At 37.4% G+C, this 18,583-nt stretch overlaps 4 protein-coding genes across 7 annotated transcripts; 3 read left to right on the forward strand and 1 right to left on the reverse strand.

Annotated features, from left to right (window-relative positions):
• The first annotated feature begins 1,622 nt into the window (after positions 1-1,622).
• On the forward strand, positions 1,623-9,203 carry LOC110843533 (protein Aster-B). 3 transcript variants are annotated; one of them, XM_022089497.2, is made up of 15 exons: positions 1,623-1,831; positions 2,314-2,430; positions 2,522-3,847; positions 3,937-3,995; positions 4,083-4,121; positions 4,234-4,419; positions 4,489-4,680; positions 6,586-6,919; positions 7,032-7,096; positions 7,231-7,421; positions 7,490-7,545; positions 7,639-7,661; positions 7,746-8,170; positions 8,298-8,418; positions 8,497-9,203. In XM_022089497.2, the coding sequence occupies exons 3-15, from the start codon at positions 2,659-2,661 to the stop codon at positions 8,707-8,709; spliced, it is 3,093 nt and encodes a 1,030-aa protein (XP_021945189.2). In that variant the 5' UTR covers positions 1,623-1,831; positions 2,314-2,430; positions 2,522-2,658; the 3' UTR covers positions 8,710-9,203. The 3 variants fall into 3 exon arrangements, with proteins under 3 accessions (XP_021945189.2, XP_035704028.1, XP_035704029.1); XM_035848135.1 differs by lacking the exon at positions 1,623-1,831 and adding an exon at positions 1,876-1,900; XM_035848136.1 differs by lacking the exon at positions 1,623-1,831 and adding an exon at positions 2,060-2,203.
• Positions 9,204-9,210: 7 nt separating this feature from the next.
• Positions 9,211-11,174, reverse strand: LOC110843664 (ER membrane protein complex subunit 3). Its single transcript, XM_022089671.2, has 3 exons — positions 10,789-11,174; positions 10,056-10,472; positions 9,211-9,975 (listed from the first exon to the last, which is right to left on the reverse strand). Exons 2-3 carry the CDS (start codon positions 10,468-10,470, stop codon positions 9,602-9,604), a joined length of 789 nt encoding a protein of 262 aa, XP_021945363.1. The 5' UTR covers positions 10,471-10,472; positions 10,789-11,174; the 3' UTR covers positions 9,211-9,601.
• A 941-nt stretch (positions 11,175-12,115) lies between these two features.
• LOC110842942 (NAD-dependent protein deacetylase sir-2.1) lies at positions 12,116-16,937 on the forward strand. Its single transcript, XM_022088819.2, has 7 exons — positions 12,116-12,600; positions 13,054-13,480; positions 13,561-13,622; positions 13,697-14,287; positions 14,374-14,472; positions 14,696-14,998; positions 15,128-16,937. The coding sequence occupies exons 1-7, from the start codon at positions 12,375-12,377 to the stop codon at positions 15,409-15,411; spliced, it is 1,992 nt and encodes a 663-aa protein (XP_021944511.1). The 5' UTR covers positions 12,116-12,374; the 3' UTR covers positions 15,412-16,937.
• Positions 16,938-17,317: 380 nt separating this feature from the next.
• Positions 17,318-18,524, forward strand: LOC110843092 (coiled-coil domain-containing protein 124). Of its 2 annotated transcripts, none has more exons than XM_022089010.2 (4): positions 17,318-17,495; positions 17,568-17,748; positions 17,821-17,955; positions 18,041-18,524. In XM_022089010.2, the coding sequence occupies exons 2-4, from the start codon at positions 17,596-17,598 to the stop codon at positions 18,407-18,409; spliced, it is 657 nt and encodes a 218-aa protein (XP_021944702.1). In that variant the 5' UTR covers positions 17,318-17,495; positions 17,568-17,595; the 3' UTR covers positions 18,410-18,524. The 2 variants fall into 2 exon arrangements, with proteins under 2 accessions (XP_021944702.1, XP_021944703.1); XM_022089011.2 differs by having other exon boundaries at positions 17,369-17,384.
• Positions 18,525-18,583: the final 59 nt, after the last annotated feature.

Below are 18,583 nucleotides of genomic sequence, written 5' to 3' on the forward strand. Positions count from 1 at the left end.
TGAACTTGTCTCACAGGCCGTCCACACATCCCGTCAAATGGCGGTCCCCACCAACGACGGCACTCATGCAAAAGAGCTGCAATCAATTTTTATGAGTCGTATGGATTTATTGACAGGTTCCGACATTGTGAATTGTTTGTGATATTTGTGCTTGCTGAGCTTGTACTTTTTACTAAAATAGACTGAAGTCGTACTAGCAGTTAGCACTATAAATAAAAATATGGTTTGCTATTGTCTTTCTACATAGTCCGTTTACATTGCATTGCATTTTTGCAAAATAATCATGCTTAAACATATTAGACATTGTCTGTTTTTCCTGAAATTTCCAAATCTTAGCATTATATATTAAATCTTCTGGCTGATACAAAGTCATGATTCCAAACTGGTGCATGAAGAACTGTGTGAAATCGTTCGAGATAGTCACATATTCTCATAACTTTCTCCAATGTAAGATTGCATATTGTCTCAGTCAGTGTCAGTATCACGTAACTATTTAGGTATGATTGCATTTCCTTTAATTGCCTCTCTCTCAGTACACTTTCATGAAAGTTTTTCCAAATTCATCGTCGTTGTTGTACGTTCCGAGCAATGTTTAAAAGGCTGCAGGTTTGGTGGTGATGCATCCTTCCAGAATGTGGAGGCTGTACATGGCGTTAGGTTCCATGTGAAGAAATCTCACTCGGCGTGGCTCTCGTTGTTTGGGAGAGTTTATTAGTTGCAGACACCGATGAGATGTGAGACTCGCTCTGTTTTGGTTCCACTTGGACTGCCCTCGTCGCAAATATAATGCTAAAACAGGATTCAAGTTCATCATTTTTTACAATGTGCAGACAATCATCGTCATCACGTAATATGCACTGCTGTTGAAATAGCAACGCGACGATCGCAATTACAAAAGTCACACCTCCAGCCCTAATCCAGTTATATCGCAATGTTCGTTATGCCATTTGATTCAATTCAATGGGTATCGTTTAAACAAGTCTTTGTTGAATAAATAAAATGTTAAAAATGTTTTTCATATTCACATCGAGAATGATAACATTAATTTTAATTAAGGGCTTGTCGAAAAGCAGTCTCATTAGTCTCATATTATACTTCATTCTTTCTTCGTAAACTAACCACTCGAGTAAAATGCAGTTATATGTAATAGATAATGATATTGATTCAGACTAAATATAGTCGGTTTAATATAATACGTGTCAATGGGTTCAGTCACTCACCATTATGTTTCCCTTGAAGAGTATGTCATTGAATAAAATATCGTTAAAAAACATGCAGAACGCATCATCAATTGTTCTATAATTGTTGTCCAATCGGGTTCTGGCATAAATAATTTAACTGTTGTTCTCGTTCTCTACAAAATGGGCAAAACAACAACTGCGCCAAGCCTACCAAACTTAATGTATTACGTAGTTTGTGAATTATGGAAAAATAGGAACAATCATGCAGCTAGAAAAAATTGCACGAGGTAACGCAGCACGGACGGGAAAAATGAGACGTGATGGGAAGGAGTTAGAGGCAAAATGAGAAATTCTCGCAATACCCTCGTGTCTCACTTCAGCAGGCACATCCATCCAGCATGCACCACCACCACAGAGTGAGACTGACTGACTGCCTTGATCAGAGTTTTTCACCAACTTCCGTCACTTCAGCTGTTCATACATATTTTTGTTTAAACACTTGAGCATTGAATTACATTAACCTCTTTTTCCGAGTCAATAATTATAATTTGTGATTCGTTAAAGTGTCAGTCATCTCAACTCAACCTAGATCTCAGAAAGAAGACGATGACAAGAAGCTGGATTAATCTTTAATGGCTGGGGAAAGGCTGGTGGGTGGCTACATTTATTTTTATTTTTAATATAACATGGAAGTGGAATTTAAAAAAAAATCAAAAATGGTTTGATTCGAGTTGATACTATTTTATATTTTATATTTAATAAGCATTAATTACTCTGTTGTGTGCCTCATTGTTGACTCATGGTCAGGTTTTTCTGTGGGTACCTAAATAATAAGCAGTATGGTCAAAAACTAGTTTGCATTGAACTTGAATGGATAAATTGTTAATAACGTCACGTCATGAATTTCCATTCTGTAGTTATAAGAATTATTATGAGTTACAAATTTTTATTAAATTTAACTATAATTGTTGAATCCATAATATTAGCATAACATTTTATTATGAGTTGGTTATACATTCTAGGTAAAGACAAAAGGAAGTAGTAAGATATTTACTTCCAGTAGGAAAGAAACGGCTCGTCGAAAACGTGTTTTGTGAAAAAATTTAATAAACACATGTCTTTCATATTCCAGAGTGCAGCAGGATTGAAAGGTTATCTACTTCCTTCCTTCCGTGTTCATCCGTGTTCATTTGAAAGAGGTCATTCAATGAGATATCAACTGCCTGTTCCCTAAATTGATGGATCTGTTGTAAGTTTTTATTTATATGGTAATATTAATACATTTTGATTCATTGTTATTTAAAAAATACTTTACGATAATATTTGACATATTTTTCTAGAAACCTAGCAGTGGTAGAAAAAGTCAGATCTGCTTTATTAGGACAAGATCACGTGATAAAATAATTATTAAATCTCAACTTGATCAATTGTTTGTATTTAAACAAAATCACCGTAAGATCATTTATTCGAAGTTACCATGCATCACCACAGTGAAGACAAGGATATTACCACGCCATCGTCGTCGGCTGGGGATGGAACAACGCCTTTTAAATCACAATCGTCCAGCAATGAAAGACGATTATCGAAAGATAATGGCGATGACACATTTGTTTCTGCCATGGATTTGAGCAGTGTTTTAAACTCGAGCCAGATTTCCACTTCTTCTAGTGACTCCAACTCTTCGTCGGCTTCATGTCATTACAGCAGCAGCACGTCGACAGATTGTAGCTCAGCGCTCTCTGCATCAATATCAACTTCAGTAAATTCAAAGTCAAGTTCGGAAAAAAGTGCCGGCGGAGAAAGTAGTGCAGACAAGAAAAGGAAGCAAAAATTAAATGACAATACTACTGTTGGTTGTGAAGGGAGTCCTGTATTTGCGACTTGTACCACATTTTCGTCCTCGTCATCAACCACGTCAGCCTCCACCGTGCGTAGATCTGAAAGCTGGGGTGCCTTACGCAGTGCGAGTATAGAGAGCAGCAAAAGTGGGGGGAGCGACAAGGAAAATTTTTCTAGCAGTGGGGCAGATCTTCGAACGAGCGTAAGCAGCATGAATGAATCTCGTCGTCAACATAATCATCATAATCCGGATACGTATCACACTCCAAGTGCGTCCATGCACAGCATTTCACGCAGCCAGAGTAATTCTTCAGAGTCTCAGCGTGTTGGGGACGAAGCAAAAAGTGGTAGTACCAACAACCTTGCTACCAACAACAAAATAGGGCACGATGTTACTTTGGATTCGTCGACCACTTGTGCCGATGTGAAGAAAGATCTTGCCGAACTTGTTAACCGGGTTCCAAACATCGAGGCGTTGGAATTTATAGAGTCCCAGCAACTTAAACCATCTACATCTCTTGCCACGACCCTAGGAGAAGAGATTAATAATGGCAAGGCGGAAAAAGATCGAAGACTCTCCGGAATCATTGAGATTATGGGAATTGATATGAACGAGCTAGGTTCGTCAGAATCTAATGCTTCTAAAGAAGGAAGTATTGGCGTTGGTCCTACGTCAAAGGAATTGGCAAAGGCTGCCAAACTAGCTCGGAAACCAGCTAAAAAGCGAATGTGGTATCAGCAAATTTTTAGTGCTTCGTATAAGAGTCGTAGTGGAGATTTCAAGAAATTGTTTAAGGAGTTGCCTATAAAAGAAAGGTTGCTAGTAGGTAATTAAAATTAACTGAACTCATTGCCAGTCATTGCTTGTTGGACTATTAAAATATAAGGAGTTATAATTCCATTTTAATTTTTTCAGATTATTCTTGTGCCCTGCAGAAGGAAATATTAGTTCAAGGAAGAATGTACGTGTCACAGGTAAAACCTTTATATTTACGTACACCGTAAAATATCGTCACACATTCGATAATAAACTTATTTCTGTGTTTTTTGTACGTGTCACAGGGTTATTTATCTTTCCATGCGAATATCTTTGGATGGGAGGTAAGAATTAAATATACAGAAATATATTGTTACATGTATTATTTATACCACTAAACAAACTGTAGCCACAAGTACATATGAATATTATATGCATAAATATATTAAATTACAGACACAAACTTCAATTAGACTTCGCGACGTTACTTCTATAACAAAGGAGAAAACTGCTCTTGTGATTCCTAATGCGATTCAAGTCATTGTCGATTGTGGAGATAAACTATTTTTTACGAGTTTTGTCACCCGTGACGCAACGTACCTAATGCTATTCAAACTTTGGCAAAATGCTTTGTTAGAAGATGTAAGTTATCCTCAAATTAATTGGCAACAATAATGAATAGGAATAATTTTTATTGTTTACTTTGATTAGGGAATGCCTTCCAAAGAAATTCAACGCCTTATCCACTCTTCATATGGAGAAGAGTTGGTAATCACCAGCGATGACGAGATTGATGAGAGTTTGAGCTGTAAATCTATCGCTGTGGGTGACTTGACGGACAATCCGTCAATGGCAGCTGAATTCGAACAAAGCAAACCTATTCTAATCAGCAACGACACAAAGGTGAGGCGGATTATTATTCATTTGGATAATAATTTAAAGTTGGGAGAAGGCTGACTTTGTTGATAGCTTGTTGGAGTCCCTTGTGGAGGGTGTAAGTCGCGGGATGTCAATATACATAGGCTGCCACTTTAATTAAACGTAATGGGGTACGAGTGCATATACATGAGATCCAAATTTGGGGGTTTTTGTCCTCCATCTGCTGACCTCTCTGTGACACTGATTTTTTACAAGGTCTTATCAATCTGGACGCTTATTTGAGTTATCATATGCACAACATGTTTTGTATATTATAGACTAACTTACTCATTTCAATTCTGCGTGCTATTACATTTTTCAAAATACTGATGGAATATGCACATAATATGTTCAATATATGTAACAGTGGTTATTTGTGCCTCTGAATTGTTTAAACACCTGTCCACGGCAATTCATATTATTTTGTATCATTACAATAACGTTTATATGATAGATTGTTGTATAAGTAGAAATGCGGAACATATTTGAGTTATGCATGCATGTAGGTTAGGTTCTACTCTCATCTACCCCATCGCCATCGCATCATGCAAAAACATGAATTGTGAATCATGATTGATTTAAACTAGGGAAGCTTATAAATATACGAAGCAGGTTGTACTATCGGTCGGTACTACATACTTTAGTTAAGTACATTAGCAATCCGGTGCCATATTACCACTGAAGATAAATAAATATATCCGTGGAGCATGAATTATCGTTAGAGGTTTATCATAAATCGATACCACAGGTGTGTATATAGTAGGTCATACAAAGATTCAGATAAACACTTTCATTGCATCACTCGACATTTATCATGAACATGGCTCACTTATGTATGTGAATTGGACACATTTGGAAAACCTTTAAGTCAAGTGTGCATTGAGTTGGCCAAATTGTCTGAATTGTGGCTTGTTTGCATGTGACCATGAATTTTTATCAACACTAAACCAACTCGGCCTATTGTTGTTCGTGACATTTTCTTCGATGGATAATGCATAGAGCATTATGGTTTTACATATCATTGTGTTTTATTAGGTCTAATATTATAACTTTAATTGCAAGAAACCCTCTGACCTTACTGATTGGCTGACTTTCTAATCAAAATCTTATTCGATTCGCATATTATACGCAAATTTTAGTGAATTGTCAAGCTGTGATAAGTCTACAGGGTCATTCATATTGTAGGTTAACTAGTTAATAATGTGCTCGTTGTAATAATTTTCGAAACAAAATGCCATCTCCAACAAATTCAGAACGTGAGCAATCCGAGTTTTTGTCCAATCAACTCCACTCTGGTTGGGTGGAGAATCCTCGCATGAATCGGAGTATCTCATGCGTAGAGTTTGACAGTGATGACAAAATTGAGGACAATAAAATTTCACCCACTATTGACCCAACCCCAGCAGCACCAACCCCCCGGGTTAAAAGTGAAACCATTTTTGGACACGTATTTTCTCGCGGTGGTGGAAAACGCAAGGACCTAAAGTTAAACTTGGAAGTTGCAAATGGACGTGCAAATAATTTGAGAGCTTCGAAAAGCAATTTAGATTTATCCGGTGGTATATCATCAGACACAATAGCCCCAGATTTTCATCTCTTTAAGAAAACATTTTCCAAGCGAACCCACAGCACTATTTCAACAACGACGACTCCCACTCCGAATTCAGAGACTAGCTCAGTGTTTAGCTCAAAAAAACGGGAGCATAATAAATCTAAAAAGAAATCTAAAGATTCATTTATTTCATCATCGTCATCGTCAAAAAAACATGAGGTTTGTTGACTTTGTTAAAAAAAATTGGGAGTGTATGTTACATACGATTTTGCATATGCAATAGATGGTCAACCGGCGAAAGTAATATGTGTCATGAATTATATTTTTTATTTTCATAGATCAATGGGAATGAAATGGGCCCTTCAATAATTATCACACACAACTCGAGTCCACCAGTTACTAAAATTCATGAGGAGTTTCATAATGGCACATCAAGCGTGGGAATGGAACCTTCAGATCTCAGCGATTCTAGTGATTCAGACCAAGAGTTCCAAGCTGCGGAAGGAATGGAAGAGTTGGACTCGAGAGAAATTCCAGTTTGTCCTGCATCGCATACCGAAGGACGTGAAGTAATTAATACTGCAATTTCTTGCAGCATTGATCAACTCTTCACCATGCTCTTCACCAGCTCCAAATTCTACTTGGATTTTCATACTTCCAGAAAAACTTTCAGTATGTGGTACATATATGCTTCTTAATAGTACTTATTTAATGAAATTGTGTTGTGCAAATATGATGGTATATTGAAAAGGCGCTGTTTTTATGTATATAAATTATAAAACAGATATTCAGCAAGCGCCTTGGGAGTTTGGAAAAGATAAAAAGAAGACTCGACAAGTCTCAATGACGGTATGTATGTATAGTTTGGGCATTTTATGATGAAAAATTGTAATAACATATTATTTGTATTGACTTTATTAATGGGAAATCAGAGTAAAATTCAAACTGGCTGGAAAATATTCATGAGATGTACTTGAATGTAGGTATCCTTGAATGCAGTGATGGGGCCAAAGCATTCACAAATAACAGAGACCCAAGTCATGGACACGGTCAGCAAACCTGGATTATTTTATGGCATTGACTGCGAGTCTGTCAATGCAGGGGTTCCTTACGCCGACACGTTTTATGTAACTGTGCATTTCTGTCTCTCTCGAATATCTGCGACAGAGACGAGGTATTATATTACATATTATTGCAGTAGTTTGGTTCATGTTTCGCATTTAGGAAAAATGTTTGTGGCAGATTTGTGGCAGTTGCAGACATCAAGTATAGAAAATCAGTTTGGGGGATTACAAAATGTGAGCTTTGCCATTTTTTGATAGCGTTTTAGTAAGCAAACTCCAGTACGCCATATCTTAATTAATGTTTTTTTGTCACAACTAACCTTGCAGCCATCATCGAAAAAAATGCTTGGGTAAGTTATTATTTTCTTATTATTGTTTCGGATGTATCTCAAAATAGTCAAAATACCTTTTAACTTGTTTTGTTCAACTACCAGGCTGGACTGGAAGAATTTTATTCTCACATGGAACGAGCTTTGAAAGAAGAATGCACCAAAATGACTTTAGGGGGATCTCCAATCCCATCGCCAAAACATGAAGCTTCTCTCACAAGAAGAAGACCTCCTAGAAATAAGGGGAGAGCGCCCCCCGTTCCTATAGGGGTCACTCCATCTAACAAAATAGGGGGAGGAGGAGGAGGAATGGTCACCAATGAGGCACCTGACGCTACTGTACGAGAATCAACCTCGGTAGCCACGACGCTTCCCTTTGCCAGCGATAGTTCTTTAGTCCTCAAGATAATTGTGTGCATCTTAAGTGCGTTACTGCTGTTGAATGCGTTTCTATATTTTAAACTCAACCACTTGGAGAGTTCTACAACTATGTCTTCATTATTTCCTCCTCCTTCCTTTACACTCCCTGGGTACGTGTCAATTTATACATATGCCAAGTCGACCCCATCTCGATATTCTCGATCTTGAATCTCAATAATCATGTATTTATTAATTACGCGAATAATACGTGTACTGAAAGTATTCACTATTTTCCAGCGAGATGCCACAAAATCATCAAGATTGGTTGCTACTTTTGCAAAAACAGGAAGCTCTACACCGCATCGAGCTACAAAAGTGGCATGAAATATTAATGTCAGCTTTGAAAATTTTACACCAGGTAGATATATAGTTGCTGCAATTTATCTGAAAGTCTGAACTTTTGAATGATTAACCTTTTATTTATTTTTTCTTACAGGCGGAGTCTGATTTGGAAGCTTTGAAATTCCACATCAGTTCTTATTCTGGGGGAAAGTATTCTGTTGAAATGACAAAACCAGAAGATCCTACTAGCAGTCATATCAACATAAAATCATCAGACAAATCTGCCATGACTGGAAGTGATGATACAAAAACTGGAGAATACTTTACAAAAACTTTTCAAGAAGATATCAGAGCAGCTGAGCTATAAAAATTGATGTGAAAAGTACTACATATTAAGTACATACGATACACCTGCATACTACTACTACGACACACAAATGACGCAACGAAATTCCCTTAACTAGAGAAATTATGCATTATTATTCAGGCATGACATTATTTTATGGACAAGTGAAAGTAGCTTTTATATGAGTAGGAATATAACGTACAACGGTTTAGAGGTATTTGGAAACGTTGGGTACTTTTTGATAGGAAACCCGTCTGTGATTATGTATGGTGGCTGGAGAGTATAGTTTATGGCTTATTATACTGGGTAGCCAAACAAAGTGCAATAATAATATGATAGAATCTAAGTCGGAGGGTATAAGTCTAATTAAAACGTACTTATTCTTAGTGATAAAAAGTTTTAGTCATTTTCTGCAGGTGCCCTTACAATTATGTTATTGAAATAAAAATGTCTTGCACAAAGTTTAAAAGTATTCCTTCCTACTCTAAGAAACGAATAAAGAATTTACCAAAATATTTACTATTTGAGGAAGTGTACTGGTGGTTTATTAGCAAATTCGCATTCATTATATTTTATCTTTACACTTAATATAGTGTATGAGGATCACAAATGAAATTTCACTGCATTAAGCTAATTTACTCACTCGCATTAATTATTTCATTATTAGGGAGTGAGAAAAGACAGTGAAAAAGACAGGATTTCATTATATAATTAACACCAACATGCGAAAACTCAGAGGTGACAATGGTGACATGGGCAACATTTTCAATATTCAAGCAGATACGGGAGTCAATATAATATGGGTATAGTTCAACAAGTTTGAATCATTCTATTGTTACACAAAAATCAGCGAAATTTAAAATGAGAACTAATTATTAATTTTTTAGCATTTAAATTCTTTTCCATACTAGCATCAAGAATTCTTTGATCCTCCTCCATTATTTGACGAATCTCCATTGTTCACTTTGGATCCACCTCCTATGAGCTTTTGTTCTAAATTCTTTAGTACCCATTTGTGTTTTGCAACTTCTAAGGCTTCCCACTCGGCCTTAAATGCGGCCTTAGGATCTTGTGGCATTGCCATTGCAGCTCCTGACATTTGCTCCTGCATCACTCTGGACTGATCTGCAGCATTGTTTTCTCCAAGCACAAGAGTGTAAATACTTCGTAGTCCAAATACATTGAGGAAATACCATGACGCTGAAGACACCCATGATGCATCCAGTGATTGTAACTCTATCCCTCGTTGCAACATTGGCTTGAACCTCAGTGTCAACGGAAAGGGAACTAGATAAAGATATGAAAACAAAAGAGTATAAAGAGGTAAACCTAAATAGTCATTCCTGAATGTGAAATAAGCAAAGTACCTTTTGACGTGACAAATCCTGAAAATGTCCAATTGATCCAACCACCGATGAGGATCATGGGAAGGACATTGGTTACATTCCCCTTCAACATTTCCGTCATCATATTTGGATCGGACATTGGATTTGGCTGTTGAGCCTGACGCTTTTGTGTTTTGAAATAACCAGTGTCATCATCGTTGAAGAAATATCTTCTCATTTGATAACTTTGCTCTGGTAAATATTTTCCATTTTCCCTCAGCGCTCTTGCTCGAATCATTGCTTGGCTGTCTTGAACCTGCAGAATTTCTACTTTCTTCTGTGACGATAAAAGAATCGAGATATAATGTCTCACGATTCCGACTAGAAATGTAATTATGATGATTGGGACAAACACCCAGCTTCGAATATCTGGATCTAGTACCAAGTCGTCAGCCATGGCTAAAAAAACAAACAAAAATATAAACTTATGACTATTTTCATAGTGCTGTTATAATAATAAGAAGAAGGAGCAACCTGCTCGAATTTTGAAAAGCATTTTGACAAGATTAGAATTATACTACTGTTTGGAAGAATAAGTGCCACATTCGCTCACAAAATTGAACAAAAGCTGAGCAGCTGAATGAAAAATTATAATTTTTGCAAAAAAATACTAAACAAGACACGTTGAGTCACTAGTGCCGCTTTCTCTATGGCGACGACAACTCGGGGTCATGACTTAACGTACCTTGATATTCCAACATGCAAACGAACTTACTTTATATAAGTCTGCGAAACTCCCGAATAATGAATAATGACTAAATGGGCAACTTATAATATAATTAATAGTTCACAGTTATCTTAGAATCGGTCAATAATACGGGTCATATTATGCAACTGCTGGGCTATAAACTAGTTCTTAACAATGTAAACTGCGTTGCATATCAAGATTATGAATTACATAAAACTAAATAAACTTTATGAGACAATTAAAAACTTTTGATGACACGATTATAACAATTAGACTGGAGATTTTGGGTTTGGCGGAGAAAAAGTCACGTGGCCGGGCGGAAATCTTCGAAAAGGTGTGGCCGAAGGGAGAGGCGGAGCTTCGCCGCCAATCGCTTCATCATGCGAGTCACTGAACTTGAATGGCTCATTTCCCTCCAATCCCTTACTGTTCAGGGTCTAACAAATTGTAAATTAAACATATTCGACAAAAAATCATATGATCACATTGTAGAACGTTCTTTAATTACTTTAATCAGTTTAGTTATGTAATTATGTATGCTAAAAATTGTGCTTAAAAAATTCAGCCTAGTAATATCTTAGGCTTCGCACCATCATCGATTTTTTGGAGACTACCGACGAAGCAGGTCAATTACTGACACGATTTACTAGCTGATTTGACCTCAATGATTACATTCAAAACAAATTGTTATTTGGGGACAATAATGTTAGAATAACTCATCAACTATAATTTTCATCTTTTTCTGCGCATGTCTTGATAATGACTGGCAGATAGCATTCGAAATATTTACAAATAAAGTAAGTTTTTTCTTAGTTTCCCCACTAAAATTTCCGTGTAACAAAGTGATTTAGCTAGGTGCTGTGCTGCTGGGGCCTAATAGCGAGGAACCAGTACCAAACGTCAGCTTTACTGGAAAAACTGAGGCGAGGCTACTGCTTTCTCAGCCGCACAGGCGCACAGCACCTAACTAAATCGCTTTACTCGCATTGGGTATGTTATATTTTGCGTGGTTAGACGCTAAATGGTGATAAACCGGTAGCCTCCTTACTCTCTTATTAAGACCAGGGTTTCTCACTATTTAAGCTCCACCCTTAATGCGAGTTATCACGCAAATAATAATATTAGTACATTTATTTAGATTTTAGATATTTTCTAGCCCTGTATATCCGCCACGGAGCTGGGCGGAGTCGGTCGAATTGCCAAGTCCACGTCAGCGATTCTCTCACGTTTTGCGTCACACAGAAAGATTCTCTGACTCATGAGTATTTTTCCACTCGATTCTCTCATCCTTTATTTTCGCGTCGTTCGTGTTACCTCCCTGTCAGTTTCTCACTACCGTCCTTGCCACACGCACATCACATCGCTCTCGGAATACCTGCTCAGCTCTGAAAACTAGAGTTCGTGTGAAAAGGCGCATTCTCCGCTACCACCACCACCATACAAATAATATCCTCTCTCTCTGTGTCTTCTCCTGCTCGTGTGTTCAGTTAGTTGCTGAGTTCTCGTCTTGTCTGTATGCTGTGCCTGCTGCGAGTGTGAGTGAGTGCAACATTACAGACGAGTCCCTCTCAACCAACCACTCCGTTCACTTTGCTGCTGCGAAGAAAGGAAAGATGGAGGACAGCCAGCACGGGATCATTGGCAACCACGGCCACCAGATCTGCGAGGAACCTCAGCCCAAAAAGCGCTGCATCCGATTCGCCTCTGACCTCAGCGCTGAGGACCCCAGTGACTCGGGTTTTGGTGACCTGCCCTCCATTTCGAATTCGTCGTCTCTGGGGAGTGGTGGGGAAAATGGCGACTTGGAAGTGTCCTCCTTCTTCGAGTTGGCCAGCTCGGGTGAGTCATCGTCACTCGTTCTCTCCTCTCATTGGTCCACAGCCACGGCTCGTGCCCGAAGCCCCACGAGGGAGCGGCTCAGGGGCCAGCTTCTTCCCCAAATTCCGCACCTCGCTGCACCACCTCGACTAGTTCTCCGACCACCGCTAGATAACCCACTTGCCCATAAATTCTCTTTGTTCAATTAATATTTACCATTGTGGTGTGGGGCATTTTGAGATTTTTATTATTATTTATTATTATTTTTACTCGGCTCCATAAATTCATAGACTCAATTAGATTTGTACAAATTATGCGATGTAAATGATGATTTATAATTTGCGTCCGAATTTCGGTGACGATTCAAATTGCCTGCTATTTTTTGCGACTGAAAAACATCCAACAGTTGCTAATGTCATATCATATTTATAATACATATACATTGTTTCTGACTTTAGTGTAATTATATTACAGAATTAAGCAAACTATCCCCTACTGCTCTCCAGGAAGAAGATGATGAGAATGTTTGTAAACAACCGGAAGAGTCCCAAAGACATTTGAGCAGCAATAGTGAACCGTGTTGCAGAGGTAGCAGCTCATCCAGTAGCAGGTCGTCGTCAGCCAATGATAACCATGACCAAGATGATGAAGAAGAAGATGATGACACATCTCAACCCATTGACGACAATTTTATCGACCTAGTGCTGAATACGAAGGAAATCTCTGGAAATTCTTCAAGAGCTGCTATGATGCAACGATTCCTTTCCCATTTGAGGAGCAACCCCAATGATGCACAACTCCAACATTTCCTAGCCCTTTTACTCTCAGGCCCAGAATTCGCTCCTCCGCGACATAGACTGCGACATGTAACGTCGATCCAGGATGCAGCACGTCTATTGAAGTATGCTTGCAAAACATAAATTTAACATTTCGACTCGTCTTCAATCGAAACAATTTCATTATCATTGCATTGATGTTTAGATGTTCCAAGAAAATTTTGGTGTTGACTGGAGCCGGAATATCTGTGTCATGCGGAATTCCAGGCATGTGCCTATTAAAAATAAATAAATTAGTATGTTGTATTATTTACTCTATTGTTGAATTGTTTATTATTTAGACTTCCGGTCAAAGGACGGCTTGTATTCTCGTGTAGCTAAAGTATTCCCAGACCTAAGGGACCCACAAAGCGTCTTTGATATTCGACTATTTAGAAAGGATCCGAGACCATTTTTCCTCACTGCTAAAGAACTTTATCCTGGCCAGTTTCAACCCTCACTCTCTCACAAATTCATTAGCAAGCTGGAATCACGTGGTCAACTACTACGCAATTATTCACAGAATATTGACACACTAGAAACAATTGCTGGAATTCAGAATGTCACCATGTGTCATGGCTCTTTTGCTACTGCAACATGTCTTCGATGTCAACACAAAGTTTCTGCGGATGAAATCAAAGAAAAAGTTTTATCTGGCGAAATCCCATATTGCAAAGTTTGTTCCACTGAAGAGGAGACGAGTCAAATTAAATATCCATTGGGACAACCACCTATTGTAGTATCCCCTGTAACACCCAATAGCGATTCAGAGGAAACTCGAGCTGGACCTCAACAGGAAGACGATGATGAAGAGATGTATCCAACTGGAGAAAATTTTCCATTGCCTCCAGTTGTCAAACCTGACATTGTATTCTTTGGCGAGGATCTTCCAGGTATATATTTTTTGCAATAAACGTTTCATTTCAGAATTGTATTGCCCGTGCAAGAAATAAGATTACATTACTTGGCATTATTCCAGACGAGTTTCATAACAATTTACAACTGGACAAGCCAAACTGTGACCTGTTGCTTGTTATTGGATCATCCTTGAGGGTTCGACCAGTCTCTTTGATTCCTGGTAAAACTTATGCCAAACTTTGAAATGAATATTTTAGTTAAAGTCCTAGATTAAAATGATGTTTTAATTTGCGTCTGAGATATGTGACGATTCCAATTGCCTGCTAAATATATTTATTTTCTGATTTGTTGTACATACATATATTCTTGTATTATACAACATCAAGATATTAATTTATTCACAAATAGTATACTAAATGCAATGTATTATTTCCTTATTCCAGGAATGGTCCCACCTGAAGTACCACAGATTTTAATTAACCGTGAATCCCTTCCACATTGTCGCTTTGATGTCGAGTTACTAGGAAATTGTGACCACATCCTAGCCCAATTGAGCAAAATGATTGGATCAGATTTCACGGAACTGACTGATGGACCAGAACTCAGGGAAATTGACAAGTTGCCAAAGGGAGCTAATTTGACTGATGGTGACATAAAGGACCCAACATCAGAGCACGACATGCATTCATTTTTGAAAGCATGCTGGGAACCAAAGACCAACGAAAAGTTGGTCGACCGATTGCCATGTGAGTACCTTATATAGTCATAATATATACAAATCTTGTTCATACTGACCTCCGTATCTTTAATATGAAGGGGAAAAACTACAAAAGTGGATTGAAAAATAAGGATAATTTATGTTTTGTTAATTTTAGCCGATACATACTTGAGCTGGAGGCAACGACAGTATATTTTCGAAGGTGCTGAGGAAATCTATGATCCAGATGACGATGAGGACGGCGACACCTCATCATCGTCATCCGATAGCTCCTCGAATTGTTCTTCAGCAGTGGATGAAGTTATCACCCGGGACAAGGAAGTTGATGATGAGCTCCAACAAATATCAACAAATAATTCCAAACAAACTCCAATGATTTCGTCAGTTCCATCCACCCTTATCAATAATGAACTTAAAGCCGATGGGGACAAATCAAACTAGAACTAATAGTCATGCATTATTTATTTAATTTAATAATGCACTTCACGTTCACCATACTACTACTACTACTACAGGCTACTACCACTAAATATACAATTAGTGCTACCGATAAAGAATCTAGTACTTGAATCAAACCTATTCGCTACGTAACGTATTAAAGTTTTATTACTATTATTTGTTGTACAGTATAGAGAATCAAGCGTAGATATAGTGGTAGTAAACCAAGCTTTTTAAAATTCAATGAAAATTTAATTCATACAAATTGTACAAGTATCGAAACAGTTTAGATCATACAACAACTTTTAATAATTTAACTACACCATTTTAATACTATATCACTATGTGTATTTATGTAGTGTAATAACAACGCTGCGCGAATAGGTTGATTTTATTGGAGGATACCGGTTGTCGGTGGTTAATATTGTACATTGGGTAGACATAAATATTCCTGTGTATATATATAGAAATGATTCGAAATCGTTTTTAACAAACAATCAAATTAATTAAAGATGAACTGTATTGTTTTTAGAATTCAAATGGAATTCAATGAAATTGTGATATAACTTTGAGTTTGTTTGTTCGCACAAACGTTGGCTTTGTTACAAATGGTGGTAATTTGTGTAATTCGCAGGCATTATTAATAGCATATTATAGAGATAGACGATGACATTCGCACATATTCTTATCCCATAAATTATTTAGTAGCCAATATGCCAAGCCCGAACAATTAATTTCATTTCACAATTGTCCAAGATTAATTTCTCATATAAGGCGATGATGTAAATGGGGGTGTGCGATTGAGTTTAGCTGATTGTTGTCTGTCTGTCTATGTACGTGCGATTAATGTTCAATGAATTTCTATCAATTATTGTAAACCAAATTGATGTGATTAATTACTTACTCCTCTAAAGTAATATTAGTCTGCAGTTTAATCAACTCAATTGAAGTATTTCCGTTAGTTGTATCAAGTCGTTTTTAGGGTTGTTCTCTGTTTTTATGTAGAATATCTACACTAACTACAGCACTATTATGTACGCTCCGTTTCTTTTGAAAAATTACAAACACTTTTCTCGTCATTATTGTAAAATGTGTAGACTATGGTAAATACGAGACCGACTTTGGTCACCTCTTGTATTTCGAGTATGTATACTCATGTGAGTAATTATTTATGTGTGTAGTTAGTGATTATAACGGAACTCAACTGAAAATTGATTAGCAAAGCAACCCCACGACGATGAGTATCTTAGATTATGTAAATGCTAATATTCTCTAAAAAAACATAGACTATAGACAAGAGGCACGTTTGCCGTGTAGTAGGTGTTGTTTTCTAATTCCATTTGTTTTGTTTTTTGTATTGTTCAATTTAGCGAAAATTATTGTTTTGAAAAAACAAAATGAATTATTACTGACTGAAAAAGCTATAGACGATTGGCTACCACGCAAAAAATGACAAAAGAAGCAAACCGATTCAATGAAATAAAAAAGTAATGACACAAATAAATATGTTGAAGGAATCGATTCAAAACTAAGGTTTCAAGCGTTTTTATTTTCATACATTCATAAATTGTGGAACCGCAATAGTTTAGTCTTTTAGAAAAATATCTCAAGTTGCATACTAGGTGTAATAAAAATATCAAGCAAAATCACTCATCACCACAAAGCGAGTTGAGAGTTTCTCATGCTAAATTGGATTTTTCGTGAAGATTTTAACGAGAGCCAAAACGGTATTTTCGTGTTTTTCGCCTCTTTGAGGAGTGGGTGTGGCGGGCGGAAATATGGAATAAAATCCCCTTTCCTGTTGGTCACGTATTTAGTATTACAACAAATCCAAATGACATCAAATCCTGCGAAATGAAATACGACTACGACCTCCCAAGCTGCCCCATGATGATTTCCCACGGCGGAGCACAATGTAACAAACGACGATCACATATTTTGCAAGAGATATATTTTGCAAATATACTGCAAATGAGGTGCTTCCTAAATATTTTTAGCTAAAAATAATCCCCTCGATAATACTAGCAATTACGTCAATAAACACATTTACAAGTCAGATACGAGTTGCAACTACTTAATCAGTCATTGTGTGTACCTATTATTTGCAAGATTGCAAAGGGAAAAGACAAGACAATTGAGAAATAATGTATTTGCTATAGATAAGTCAAGCAAAAAGACAGCAGGACTATGCCAAAGAAGGGTGAGAATAGCAAGGCAGTGGAGGCAAAGGCGAGGAAAGCAGAGGCTGCCAAGCAGGTTAAAGATAAAAAAGAAAAAGCTGCAGAGGACGCGAGTTGGGAAGATAATGACAGGAACTTGGCTAGAAAACAAAATAGAAAGGTATTTCCTACATTTTTGAACGTACTCAAAGTACTGCTGATTAATGCTATGATTCTTTGCCCCCGAAAATAGGCAGAAGAAGAAAAGAAGCGACTGGAGAAACTTCAGCGCAAGAATGAAAGTAAAGCACTTGAAGAACAAGAAAAAGAATCCATTGTAGTCAGCAAAACTCCCGCAGTGCAGAAGGTCACACAGGCCCAGATTGAGGTTAGTCAGCAAGCAATGAGTCTGGTACCATTTCCAAAACTATGTATCTATCTACTAGTATTGTTCTTGGTAATTAAATGTACAGGCTGAAAGAGAAAGGCGAGAAGCCGCAGCTAGAAAATCAGCAAAAAATAATGCTTCCATCCCCAAAGTGGCTCCATTGGTCGAGAATCTCAATCGTTCAACAGCCGTGGAAGAAGCTACTACGGTGGATGAAGCTTTAAAAATGTTGACTGTTAGTGATGACGCCGATGGAGATGGGATTGATCGTCACCCAGAACGAAGAGTGAAAGCCGCTTACAACGCATTTGAGGAAGCAAGATTATCCATCCTTAAGGCCGAAAATCCAAGTTTGCGTCTTACTCAGTTAAAACAAAAGATATTTGAGGAATGGAAAAAGAGCCCGGATAATCCCATGAATAAGGATAAGGTTGCTGCTTACAATTCAAAGTAGATTATTTTATACGAACGTCAATCGAAGAGTAGCTCTAATATCATGATAATGCCTAAGAATATAATGGATGAATAAAATGTCCATATGAATGGAATAATTAATTTTCTGCTAATAAGGGATTGGATAGTGATAATTTGCGTCATTACGATCCTCATTAAATTTTAAGTTGAACAG

The sequence above is a fragment of the Folsomia candida genome, unplaced genomic scaffold (assembly GCF_002217175.1).
Source record: "Folsomia candida strain VU population unplaced genomic scaffold, ASM221717v1 Fcan01_Sc002, whole genome shotgun sequence".
Lineage (NCBI taxonomy): Eukaryota > Metazoa > Arthropoda > Collembola > Entomobryomorpha > Isotomidae > Folsomia > Folsomia candida.

Coding starts and splice junctions, on each gene's coding strand:
- LOC110843533 (XM_022089497.2), top strand. CDS start 2,659: ATGCATCACCACAGTGAAGACAAGGATATTACCACGCCATCGTCGTCG. Junction 7,662..7,745: donor TCATCGAAAAAAATGCTTGG/GTAAGTTATTAT, acceptor TTCAACTACCAG/GCTGGACTGGAAGAATTTTA. Junction 8,419..8,496: donor CTTTGAAAATTTTACACCAG/GTAGATATATAG, acceptor TTTTTCTTACAG/GCGGAGTCTGATTTGGAAGC.
- LOC110842942 (XM_022088819.2), top strand. CDS start 12,375: ATGGAGGACAGCCAGCACGGGATCATTGGCAACCACGGCCACCAGATC. Junction 13,623..13,696: donor TGTGTCATGCGGAATTCCAG/GCATGTGCCTAT, acceptor TTTATTATTTAG/ACTTCCGGTCAAAGGACGGC. Junction 14,999..15,127: donor GTTGGTCGACCGATTGCCAT/GTGAGTACCTTA, acceptor TGTTAATTTTAG/CCGATACATACTTGAGCTGG.
- LOC110843092 (XM_022089010.2), top strand. CDS start 17,596: ATGCCAAAGAAGGGTGAGAATAGCAAGGCAGTGGAGGCAAAGGCGAGG. Junction 17,749..17,820: donor CTAGAAAACAAAATAGAAAG/GTATTTCCTACA, acceptor CCCCGAAAATAG/GCAGAAGAAGAAAAGAAGCG. Junction 17,956..18,040: donor TCACACAGGCCCAGATTGAG/GTTAGTCAGCAA, acceptor TTAAATGTACAG/GCTGAAAGAGAAAGGCGAGA.
- LOC110843664 (XM_022089671.2), bottom strand. CDS start 10,470: ATGGCTGACGACTTGGTACTAGATCCAGATATTCGAAGCTGGGTGTTT. Junction 9,976..10,055: donor AGGATTTGTCACGTCAAAAG/GTACTTTGCTTA, acceptor ATCTTTATCTAG/TTCCCTTTCCGTTGACACTG.